The 12,511-nt window shown below is 37.5% G+C and overlaps 1 protein-coding gene across 1 annotated transcript in view; it reads left to right on the forward strand.

Annotated features, from left to right (window-relative positions):
* The window catches only part of ARHGAP10 (Rho GTPase activating protein 10), a 133,442-nt gene that overhangs the window by 90,923 nt on the left and 30,008 nt on the right, over window positions 1–12,511 (forward strand). The window contains exon 19 of the mRNA XM_042871710.1: window positions 6,313–6,463. Within this exon, the coding sequence (XP_042727644.1) occupies window positions 6,313–6,463 (151 nt within the window). The remainder of the gene's footprint in view (window positions 1–6,312; window positions 6,464–12,511) is intronic.

A 12,511-nucleotide genomic window follows, 5' to 3' on the forward strand; every position in this document is an offset into this window, starting at 1 on the left:
TAGATCATGTTGTATAGTGTATTGTTGATAAAGCACGAAAGTTGGAATATTTACTTCAAGGCAGGCATATTGAAGTGGACTCAGTGATAACCTTGGGAAGGTAAGTTACTTAAAGATTCTAATCAAGTTGTGAATTTTTTTAATTGAATTTTATTTTACAAAGATATTTAATGTGATTTTGAGAAATAATGAGCTTCATTTTATATATACTGAACAAAGATCATCATCTAGTGCATATATTTTTATATTTGTTGACTTTTTTGAGAACCAGAAGAAAAAGATCAAGTTGACCAATACCAAAAATGAAACAGATTGATCTAACACTCTTTATACTCTTTTTTTGCATTTAAATTTACACTCTTTTTTTGCATTTTGCATTTACACTCTTTTTTTGCATTTAAATATGCAAAAAAAACCCACTTTATTTAAACATGTTTATATTTCCAATAATGTCTCAATTTAGAAATTTTATTAAACTGTTAGAATTGATGCAATCAGTTTAGATACAATCATGTATTTCCAGAAGTCCATTATGAATAAACTTAATTTTAGTAGCTCCAATTACCTTCTGTAATCTCTTCAAATTAAAAAAAAAACAAAAACAACAAAACAAAAAGAACCTGTAGAACTGTACATTTTACTGAATATGGATTTTACTGTTCAAAATATGAACCTGAATTGGGTTCACATTACATTGAAAAGAAGCTAAGTCTAGAAAAGAGCATGGTGGTGATAAGTTTATCTTGCCCTCTCCTGTAGCTGATTCTAATTGTTTTCCATGTATTCAGAGAAAATAGATGCATGTTCTGTATAGCAGGTGTTATGAGAGTGAACAGGGGATTTGTCTTGCAGGAAAATTATGGTGCAACTTTAAGCTGTTAATGATTTTTGTAAGTTTATCCTCATTAGCTCTATTACTATGCTTCCATTTTTTTTTCTCCCCTCTTTTTCATCTCACTCTGTCTTTGCTGTTTGCCTCCCACTGATTTTTAGAGGTAATTTTAATTACCCCAGCGATACAAAGCAGACAGAGATGACCTGATGTCTGGGTCTTTTCCTAAAGTGATTCCTGGCAAATGTACTGAAATTCATTAATTACTTCTGCTTAAGACCTGAAAGAACAGATCAGTATTCTCTTATAGCAGCAGAATCTAATCTACATTTCTATGTACAACTATACACATGGTCAGAAACTTGTGGAATAGGCCTAGTTAGATATTCCTAACCATGGGTTTTTTGTATTTCTAAAATCAGCTCTAGCAAGAGCTTAGGATCTAGAGGCCAACACTGTTGTTGCAGATTAAGAGGAATCTGGCACAATTCCTTGGGCTGCTGCCACATGGATCTGCTGGTGGAATAGAGTGTGATAGTATGTTGAATTTGGCTCATTGCTCTCAAGAAATGCTTCCACAGACTTTGTGGGACAGTTTTAGGAACCGGAATGGTTGTGTGCAGGGATGGCCTTGGGCTCACTGCTGTAGAGAGGGCTGTTATTAGCGGGACATATCCAAGACGGTTTGTGGTTTGTTTAACCCTGTGAAGTATTCATTTTGTACTATTGCATAGAGCAAAATAGGTCAAACATGCCACTGTTTTAAGTAGCTCAACAAGAGTCTCATCTTTTTTTTTTTTGTAACTTCTACACTGCAGGCTTGAAGACTGATCTACCACTTAACTCAGTGTGCATCTTTAAATTCTGCTTTTCATATAAGATCAAACCTAAATAGCCATTTAAAATAATGAGTTAATTAGGATAGGAGTGATTAACGGTCAGATTTGTTTTTGGGTAAATTTTTTTTCTTCCTGTGCGCTTTGAGTGCTGCATGTAGTGTTCTTCCATATATAAATTGTTTTATTTAACTTCCAGGTTCACAGTCAGGTAGTTGAAGAGAAAGATGAGTTTAACAACTAAATTGCAGATAAATCATTTTCTATAAATCTAGTGCTGTTTGACCCCTGTCACAAAAACTATGTAACACTGTATGTGACTGAAAGTCCTTAACCTTTGAGTCTGGTTTAGAACGTTTTTATTGCTTCTTGAATGAGGTAATGCAAAGACCAAATTTTATTCTTGTCTTTGTGTAAGCTATGGTAACTTCTGCAATCCAAATACCTGATGATGGCAGGTCTGATTTTTTTATTTTTATTTTTTCACTTGAAAGAAGGCTTTATCTGAAGTGGCAAACGTATCTTCCATTAAATAATTTGTTCCAGGCCTGTTCCTCCAATGGGAGGAATTCTACCCTATTGGATATGTGCAGTTTCCTTATGATGCTTCTGATAGCCACGGTTTGCTGTGCAAAAAGATATTTAGTCAGATGTGTTCTCATACTGTTGCGCAAGTGGGTCAAAATGCTGAAATGTTAGTAGCATTTTTGTATATGTTGATAATACATTGATTGTATGTGATTTTGAATTTTGTCTTCTGTGCATAGGCAGCATTCGTCTAGTAACAATCCCTCACAGTAGGCATCTTTTATTAGCTGTGAAACATTTATACTGAAATATTATTTAAATAAGTAATAAGACTAGGAGCAAATTAGAATTAAAACAAACAAAACCCTAACTTTTCTCCCCACAACTGAACTAAAGCATGCTTCCATCTCCCTGTTATCAGTGAGACATTGCAACTTCTGTCTGAGCAGTAGAAAATGTCCATTAAAGCAATTGTCTATTTAAGTGAATTTAAAGCAAGAAAGAGAAGCTGAATGCTGTATGTGCATATTTTACGGCAAGGGTGGACCTTTTACCTGCTTTTCAGATGCTTACCTTTGCAAAACTGTGTTACAATGTATAGCTTTGGGTCTGCAGCAGAAAGAAATGTTGGCTGCTGAACATGCAGCTCGAGTTATGGATGATCTGTATTGGATTTTATTTTCCTACTGAAAAAGCAGATAGGAAATAAGAGATTAGGTATGAGTTCAAATAATGGGCAACTTCAAAGGGCAATAATGATCCCCAAACTTTAATGCAAAATGTTAGCATATTTCCTAATTCTTTCATATAAAAACATACAAGCAAACAATGAAAAAAAACACTCTAATGATCTTTCTAATGGTGGTGGTAGGGGTTTTTGTTTGCTTGTTGTAGAATCCTAAAGGGCAACTCAGGATACTTGGAGATTTCAGTTAGCTTTGCTGGTAATCAAGAGGCTACATTACCTATTTTATACCTAAATGCTGCTTTGAGGAGTCCCTTTCTTCTCCATGGAGACAGGTAGTGAAGAAGCAGAAGCAAAGAAGTGCTGGAGCTAACAGCATTGCGTCAGAGGAATGCGTGAGGAAAAGGATGGATTTTGTGTATGCTTGCCCTGGTCTCACTGAGTGCGAGAGTGCAGGTGGCCTTGTGTTGCCCTGGAGCAATCTGGAGGTAGTCCTTGCTCCCTGGAAAACAGTACCTCACTTGCTGAATTTAGCCCAGAGATGAAACTTCCCTAGCACTCCATCATGCTAAGAAGTTGAGAGAGGACTAAGGACTGGTGCCCACTTGGGTGTCTGTATATGGAAGGGAACTCAGCCTGCCTGGTTCTGTATAGCGCTGGGTTTCAATGAGCATTGCTGTTGGGAACACCGATGCACAGCTGCTGTTGACAAGTCCAAAATATTAACAGTAAAGGTGATATACTGATGGTGCTCTTTCACATCACCCAAGTTTTAGCTGTGACCATTTCAGGAAGGATCTGGGAATTGTAAGGCTTTCTCAGAAGAGGTAGAACAATCTTCTGAGAAACTCCTGGCAGTAAAGGAGAAGACTCAGTGTCATTAAATTTTATGTTAGTAGAGGAGGGGTAAGTATTCTGAGGAGCTCCTGATACCTGGCACGAGCACTGTTGCCAAGTTAGTAGCTAGCATGTGCCAAATGGCGTACTGCTGTTTGAAATGGGACTTTGTGGCTGCCTTGTTATTTCTCCTGTTCGTTTTGTGAGTTTTTTTCCCTATAAAACACAACAAACCACTAACTATTTTTTCACATCACAGAGCTACTTACTGTTAGGAATCTGCTCGGATTCATTTTCTGCCTCCACCTCAATGCCATATTGCCTTACTCATTAAGTAAGGATCAGCTTTACAGCTGTCTTGATTGTGTTTTGCTTTTTTTGACTCTTGCTATTAATTTTATTTGAAGCAAATACTTGTGAGTTGCTTAAGAAATTAACTGCAAACTATGTACGTCACCTAAATGCATATAAGAAAGCTCATCTCTTATGAAGCACTCGTGGGGAATGCTTGTTCTTCTCACCATCATTAGTTTCAGTAGAGATATATAGTTAAGGCAGTACAAATAAACACAGCTGGGAAACGTAACATAGTAAACAATGTGCTGCAACCTCTTGGCAGTAGGCTATTTGCCTGAGGGTCCAGACTCAACATCTAGTCCATGGAAAAGATGGCATTTAAAGTTTTTGGTGCTTCTGAATTTTTCAGAAGCAGATATTTATTCTTGACACGGCTCAGTCTAGTCTCATGTTTCCACATAAGGGGGCAGTGTGGTACCACTAGCCACGTGCCATGTAGGTACATGCTAGATTTCATTATTATAAATTGAATCACGGCTTAAAAATGGCTTTAACACTCTAAATGCAATTAGAGCTTCATCACTGTCTGAGAGCCATGCTGTCTGTGCAGGGGAGAACCAGGTTGGGCTGGTATCCTTTCTTCTTCATAAATATTTTGTTTATAGGTATGTTGTTGCGTTATTTTGGTTCTCTCTCATATTCGCCGTACATAGGCATGTGAAGAAGTGGGACCAGTTTTCTTAGAGCTGGTCTGGGGTTCAAATGTTAGCATTTTGTCTTCCCCTCCAGAACATTCCCCCACTGGGAAGTAAGGTAATATTTCCACTGGAGCTTCCTGCTTGCTGCTGCCTAGTTTTGGTGATCTGATCCTTCTTCCACACTTTTCAGAATGGTGTTTCTGATGATTTTGTACCATCATCATTTTGTCATTGTGAGAGTGATCATTAAGTGGTTATAAGGCAGTGTGTATATGTGTTCCTGGCTCACTTCCTTCCTACATGTGTAGTATTTGGGATTAACAAATCTAGCATATGGAATTTCTTATAATTTTGACATGATGTCTTGACTGCCTTACCACTAGATGATTATGGCATTTTTCTTATGCATAGAATAACTTGGTCAGCTTTTAGCTTCGTACTGGATCTGAGAGGTGCTGCAATAATACAAAAATGTGTTATCTGCCATATCTGTATGGATTTCTGCTTCATAAAAAGCTGTTTCTTTGCAGATTCAGTACACGCCTACTCTTCATAATATGTCCTGTATGGATACCTGACTTCTAAAAATTTCAGGGTAAAAGAACACCACGTATTGTTACGTTGCATCTTGTTATATATTGTGTTGTGTTGGTGTAAGGTGCCCTACACACAGGGTATTTTTGTTCAGCTGTTGTTTGTGCTTTTCTTTATCAGCTGGTTTCCATTTGATAAAAAAAAAATTGACCTAATTTCATGAAAATCTGCCACAATCAGTTGTAAAAGGCTGCTGTTATATTGTACACTGACATACTGGTAATTTTCTAGAAGTAAATTGACATCATTAGACTGTGCCTTATACGTGTCAGTTAAAATACTATCAGTTTGAGCAAGTTTGCCTTGCTGGTTAACCCAGAGAGAAGTGGCATGATATTTTCTATGAAGTGGTGTTATGCTAATAGTCATAACTCAAAGGATAAAATGGTGATCAGAATTGCAGTCCTTTTTGTATGCGTCTTTGTGCATATCATCATTTAATATAAATGCGACTCAATGTATAATAGTTGACTGAAAAAAACCTCACATGGTATGTTACTATGGTATCTCACTAAAAATCCCTCCCCTCAGAATTTTCCCTTTGCTTTGCTGTCTTAGAATACGATATATATTTAATCTGGCAGATATTATAGTGACATCATAAGTTTTGAAAATTAAAATGGGTGTTCTGGCAACGTTATAGGCCCTAGCTGAAACTTGAAAACTTTTTGGAGGCTGGTTCATCTCCCTCTTTCCCTTTCCTTTCTATCCTAGCTGGCAAGCATATTCACACACGTATTACCTTTGGATTAATTGATTTGTAGCTTGGTTAAAGCGTAGGCAGTGCTCTTGCATGTTTCCATTTTATATCTATTTATATATTTATTTTAAAAATGCTCATTAACGATCTGTGGCATACTCTCAGACTTGAAGGAATGGATTTTTTGCTTCTGCCTGCTTTGAATGAAGTCCAAAACAAAGGTTGTTTGTTAATGGCTTACAGTGGCATTAGACAGGTTACTTTTCATGATAAATAATTAACACCCTTTGTGTTCTTGATTGCAGATTTTTAAAACCCTGCCTGATGTCACTTTTCCTGAGTCAATCTCTATGTCAGTATCTCCTCCAAATGCCCCACCAAGGCAATCCAGAAGACAAGGGCAACGTATTAAGAGGCCTCTGGCTGTGTACAATCTTTGTCTTGAGCTGGATGATGGTAAGATGTTAATAATACTTTCAGTCTTTGCAGCAGATTGATGTTAGTGTGCATTCTGACTTCATTAGATTTTTCATTTCCTGTTTCATTTGTATACTTGCATGCATGCACATACATGCTTGTTTAATTGCTTTGGAACGTGTAAAGAAGTAGTGTACAGAGAAAGGAAAGTATAGACAAGTGTCTTGCAACATGTGGTTAAAAGTAGGATGAACTGTCCTAAATATACTTTTTGATTCTGAAGAAGAGGCAAGTTTCTTTGAGGGAAATCTCTTTGGCCTCTCTACTGAAGATTACACAGCCGTAAGACGAAGGGAAAGATAACTAAAATTAAAGCAAATCTTTTGTGAGAACAACTAATGCACTGTACTGTAAATTCAAGTGGATTAAAGTCTCAGGTCACCACTGCACTAGAGAATTCTGCTAGTTCACTTGAATCTGGAATACCGTGGTGTTACTGGCATTAAATACTCACAAACTTGTCTGACTGTTGAAAAGCCAAAGAAAAAAAACAGTCTTGTTTCTGCATGCAGTTAGTGACAGCAGCATGTAGAGAGTATACAACTCAATTCTGACTGTTGGCCAGAAAAGTAATCATTTTCCTGAAATTTTATTGCCTGGGGGTACATACAGTACCAAGAAGGCAAGTCAGTACTCATTTTCTGTTACAGATTGTCTCCATCCTATTCCCTTTCCCTCTACTAATGTTGTTAGTCAACTATCTTCTCACATGGAGAATCACGAGATCAGGGCATAAAGGCTAGTTGTCATACAGTAGTATGAGATTCACCGGTAAACTGTCTTGAAATCAGTGATCAACAGTAACTAATTTGTGAAGGAGCAAGGGCACGTACCTACAGCAGCTGTAAATGCAAGTTTTAGAAATAAAGTCAGGACTACTTACAGTCTCAAAACCAGATTTTTAAAGAGTTTGCAAGAAATTCAGCATGCCTGTCCTCAGATTAAATTCACTAGAGATGTGTAATTCCTGTACGTTTCTTTACATCAAATATGAAACTAAATGTATTGACTAAGAAATATTTGAAGTGCATCTGCTGAGAAAGCTTAAGCTGTGTTAGTTTGAATAGTATGCTACCAAAGTTAAGAAAGCTCTTCAGCTATATCTGCAACAGTGACATTATTCTTACTGAAAAGAAAGCAAAACAAAACCAAAATTGAATGCACTCACAGTTGTTTACATCTAAATTTGAATGTGAATCCCTGTGTATCACAAGTATTACAATACTTCTCTAAATCAGTACCTCAAAACGTGCACTGAGGACCTGACTTGATCCTAACATGGTAGACAGAAACTATTTGATGGTTTATTTTTATTGTAAGATCCAAAAATGCAGCATTACTATTTAAAACTATATCCTAAGCATTCAGTTTCTCCTAAATACAGTCAGTTTTTTTTTTTTTTTTCCTAGTTCAGGCATCCGAACAAAGAGAAGAGCTGGGATTTTTGAGAGACTGCAGTTGTTGCAGAGAAATTCAGTGCTTGTCTGTTAACTGTGGTGAGCTGCAGAACAACCTAATAAGCCATTACTCATGCTAGAACTATGATGAAGGCTGAATTGCTGCAGCTGACATCACAGTACCAGGACATGCAGCACTGAGTTTCTGAAAATTTTTCTGCTTTTGAATTCTAAAAAATATTCTCTGTGATGTCTTCAGCTACCACCAAGTGTAGCAGTGTTGTCAATATGTTGTAGCTAGAAATCGGCTATAGACAGTCCAGATTACCTGCTAATGCAGACAGGTAGCTCTGTCAGGAAGGTAGTTGGGAGTTGGTACAACTGGTGTTTGACAGGTGTGCAGTACTCATCACATGCAGTACCTTGAGCCCAATTGCATCTTTGCATTACCTGAGAAACTGCCCCAGTGGATTGGCTATATGGTATAGAAATCAGCTAGGCTGATTAATATATAGTTGCTCAGTGCCTCCAAATATGTGCCATGGCCTTCAGTTACTTTGTTCTTAGGATAGGGGGGAAAGGAAGAAAAGTAAGCCTGGGCTTTGTTCCATATTTACCTTGTTTCTTGGCTAACAAATGCATGTTTTATAACTGCTCTTTGGAAGATTTTATCCTGTGTGTGTTTTTAACAGGAAATTAAACATTAAACCCCTTCCCTCTTTATTCACAATGGCATGAGTTAAGCACCAGGCATAAGCCAGTGTTTTGTATTTCCTGGATATGACAAAATTATCATAATCTTGTTTTAAACCAAGTAACGAATACATATTTGTCTGTAAATATATTTGTAAAGAAATATACCTCTAAAATTGTTGTAATTATATACAAACATTTTCTGTGCCTTGAAACTAAAAGTATATTAGAGACAAAATCTCTGTACTGGAAAACTTCTTGAGTGTGTTTCTCTTAGGATTGTTATGCAAACCAGGAAATTGTTAGAAAAGCGGAAACAAGTCTTTAACTATAGGCTGCTCCAGAGAGTTAACAGGCTTCAGAATCCACTGCTTGAATTGGAAATGCAGGGTTCAGGCCAACTTTTCTTTTTAAAAGCACTTATTCAGCCTTGACTGCACAAAAACTGTATCTAGCAACCACACAGAAAGTGCTGTAAGTAACATAAACACTGATAGATACAGTAGTGGAGGAACACACGCTAAGTTTGATAAAAATCATTATTTTGTCCTCTTGTAATTAGCCGTGCTGGCTTCTGACAGGGCATTGATTTTCCTTGTACTTGGCAATTAGATGCTGTATTTGCAAACAATTCGAGTACTTCATGTACTACCTTAAGGATCTTCATTTCTGCAGTCAAATTTACGTCAGAGACTATACTGTCCACTCTCCTTTTGACCTCTTTTCTCAGTGGTAAGCCAGTTATTAAATTCTCATTCTGATGGTTTTCAGCATCCAAAGGTGAACTGCTCTTAATGGAGAACATTGAGCTACTTTCATACATGGCCTACTCCCAGAGTTCTTGTTTAAGCAAAATACAGATTTGTCTGAGATTCACACTGGGATAATTTCCAGAGTTTCTAGTCTTCTAAGATGAAGATGCTTTGGTTTGGGTGTTCCTTCTTGTCTTTTTTTTTTTTTCCCCTACTTTTAATATCTGAATGAATTTTAAAGTCAACTAAGTAGCGTTGCAGAAACTCCCTTGAGTTATGGTCCCAGCCATGTACAAATGTGAACAACTTTGCATTCTCTCTTTTTCTCTGTGGGGAGAAAGACTTAGCTAAAACAGGAAGATGTTTATGCTGTTCTTCTAAAAACATCATTAGGTCTGTATTTTCCATTTGCACAATCAGTACTTACAGAAGAGAGCTCTACTTATGTATCTTCTGAAGAGTAAAGCAAAGTCACGGTTTTGTCCCCTCATGGCTTTATTTTAATTTTATTAAATTTTATTTTGTAGCATTGTAGTATTGAACTGTTTTGCAGTCAGATGAGCAATACAGCAAGACATGCTCTGTGTAAAGAAGTGTAATTCAGTCCATCTAGATGACCAGACAGTTAATGTGGGTTGCACAATCCACACTTGCAGTCAAGAAATTGGTTTTGTGTGGCAGTTCACCCAATTACAGTCCACCTTGCTTTCCAAACAAACCATAGTATAAGATGGAAGTCTTAAGCCACAGTGCCTGCTGATTCCTTATTCTCTTTGAATACTCTGTATCAGAATTCGTCATAGGCAGATAACGCATGTGTGTCATATGGTGGGGCTTGTTTGTTTTGTTTTTAAGGTGTTTGTCTCCCACTCCCAACTCAGGAACTTGGAGACATACTGAGTGTTTGGAACAGCTTTCTGCTGCTGCTGAAAGCTAAAAAATTTATTTATTTTACTTTAGAAAACAGGTTCTCATGTAGAATTCTCAAATTAATAAAAATGAGTGTTGATGTTTAACCCTTTACAACTTGATGCTAATCAGTATTATTTTCTGAATGATCTAGGGAAGGTTAAGTATGACTGCTATGTTAACTGTCAAGCAGAAATGGCCCTTATTGAGGGAACTGGAGTGATACAGTGTCTTAAATTGAGTGATAAGTTAGTTCGCATGAAGTACTGTGGCATTTTTTGAACTACTTAATCAAAGTAAAATGTGATGCGTAATTGTTATACAGCTCCCAAGCATTATTTTTTCTCCCTCCTCCTCTATGCCTTCCTGCCCCAAACAAGCAAGTAAAAAAATGTAGACTTTATTTGGAATTACTGAGCATAAAACTGTGATGTTAGAGGAAGCTTTGAATTTATAATAATGAGATTGGTCTTCAGGGCTGGAACAGCCCAGAGCTACAAGGTTGCAGGTGTGAAACCTGGCCTTGAACTCTTTCTATTTCTGAATCTGCTGCTTGGAAGTGTTTCTGTAACCTGGCACATGGTAGGGGAAATGGAAAGAAAAGCAGCTACATAGGCATATAAAAAAGCCGTAAGGGCTTGCAACGCTTGCTTACAAAGCTATTGTTAACAGCTGAGCAGAACACACAGTTATGCTGTTCTAAAATAGGTACACCAATATCAGTTGCAAGGGGAAGATCAGGATGATTGCTGTTTGCCATGTAGAACTTAAGATAGTTCATATTTCACCTTGCTGCAAGAATAGTTCTTGCAATTCAACAGGATCTATCACAGCTTTTTCTACCTGATGGCTCTGAATAGGATGAGAGCAGAAAAATTTTTACTTTGTATAGCATTTGCCAGTGAAGACGAAGCTTTTCCCTAGGTAATAACAGATATGTATAGGGCTCCCTTTCCCTATTGGATAAACAGCTTCTTCCCAGAAAGCTTTGGGTCAGTAGAAGGTACCTATTTTCTTAGAAGCATGGAATAATTTTAGCCCATTCTTTCTATACAGGATCAGAACTGTAGTGAAGGAAAATATAAATAAACTAGAAATAAAAACTGAGTTTAAAGGAGGAGTGGGGAATTTACAATAGAGGCTTGACACTGGACATTAATGAACATATGCGATCTCCTGTAATAATAGTTTATTTCTTTAATTCTCTACCTTCTGTGCACAGTCACGCAGGGGCACATGGTAAGGGGGCCAATTTGACATACTAAAAGCCATTAATGCCAGACATGGAAGTCACTGATATGTCTTTGCTGCAAGCCAGCTGTGCCCCGTCCAACCTCTGCTGACTAAAGCTAAATGCTCTCAGTCAGTACATAAGAATGAAGGCAGAAGAAAGACTTGATGCTTTTCAGCTCTTCAGTCAGTTTCCTATGGATGAGTGTGCATTTCCTGAACAAGGTGTTCCCTCACATGGTTTTACTCTTGCTTCCCTTCACTGATGACAAGGATAGGAGATAAGATCTTGGAGAGAAGAAACTTTCTGAAAAACTGACACACGAATTAGAGAATATTCCTTCTCTTTCTAATTTGCTCAGTCTGTGCCAGTCTTAACTACTCTGTGAAAAAACCCACCAATTGTATTCTTGTTCTATTAGCTTTTGGAAGTCTTTGCCCTATTTCGTCTTCTCTTTCCCTTTTCTTATGGGTGTATAATAGCAAAGTACTAATAATAGGGACAGCAAGAATTGCTGACTTATCTAAGAGACTTGACTGAAACCAAGGAAAAGAGTCTCAGAGACCATGGTAGCTGGAATATACAAGCTTCATGCCTGGCAAGTTTGATTATCTCCCAGAGCTAGTGTGCTGTAATGGATAAAAATTCACTGATGATGAATACGTTCACTTCTGTTTCAGCTATTACCAGTGTTTGCTGTTACCTCTGCGCTGCACAGCTTCCTTGGTCCCTCTCCACCCTGTCCCTTCTACAGTGCAGCCTCTCCAAATGCACAAAAAAGTATTGCATTTGCATTTAACTAATGCTAACAGAATCAGAGGCATGAGCAATGGCGGAAGAATCCAGGCATGAAAGAAAAGATTGATCTAAATGCTTGCCTCATTTGGATCTGGTTAGATCTACCGTTTTTGAAAACATTGCCTTCTGGCAGCAGACATATCTTTATAGTGACATCTTCCAGCTAGTCAGTAGCTGAATTGCAAAGACAGAGAAGAGAAAGAAGAGCAATGATGGAAGAGTATTTTCATGAACTTTAGATCTTGTG

Source organism: Lagopus leucura, unplaced genomic scaffold (genome assembly GCF_019238085.1).
Source record: "Lagopus leucura isolate 7727_CA_CO unplaced genomic scaffold, USGS_WTPT01 Super-Scaffold_100004, whole genome shotgun sequence".
NCBI lineage: Eukaryota > Metazoa > Chordata > Aves > Galliformes > Phasianidae > Lagopus > Lagopus leucura.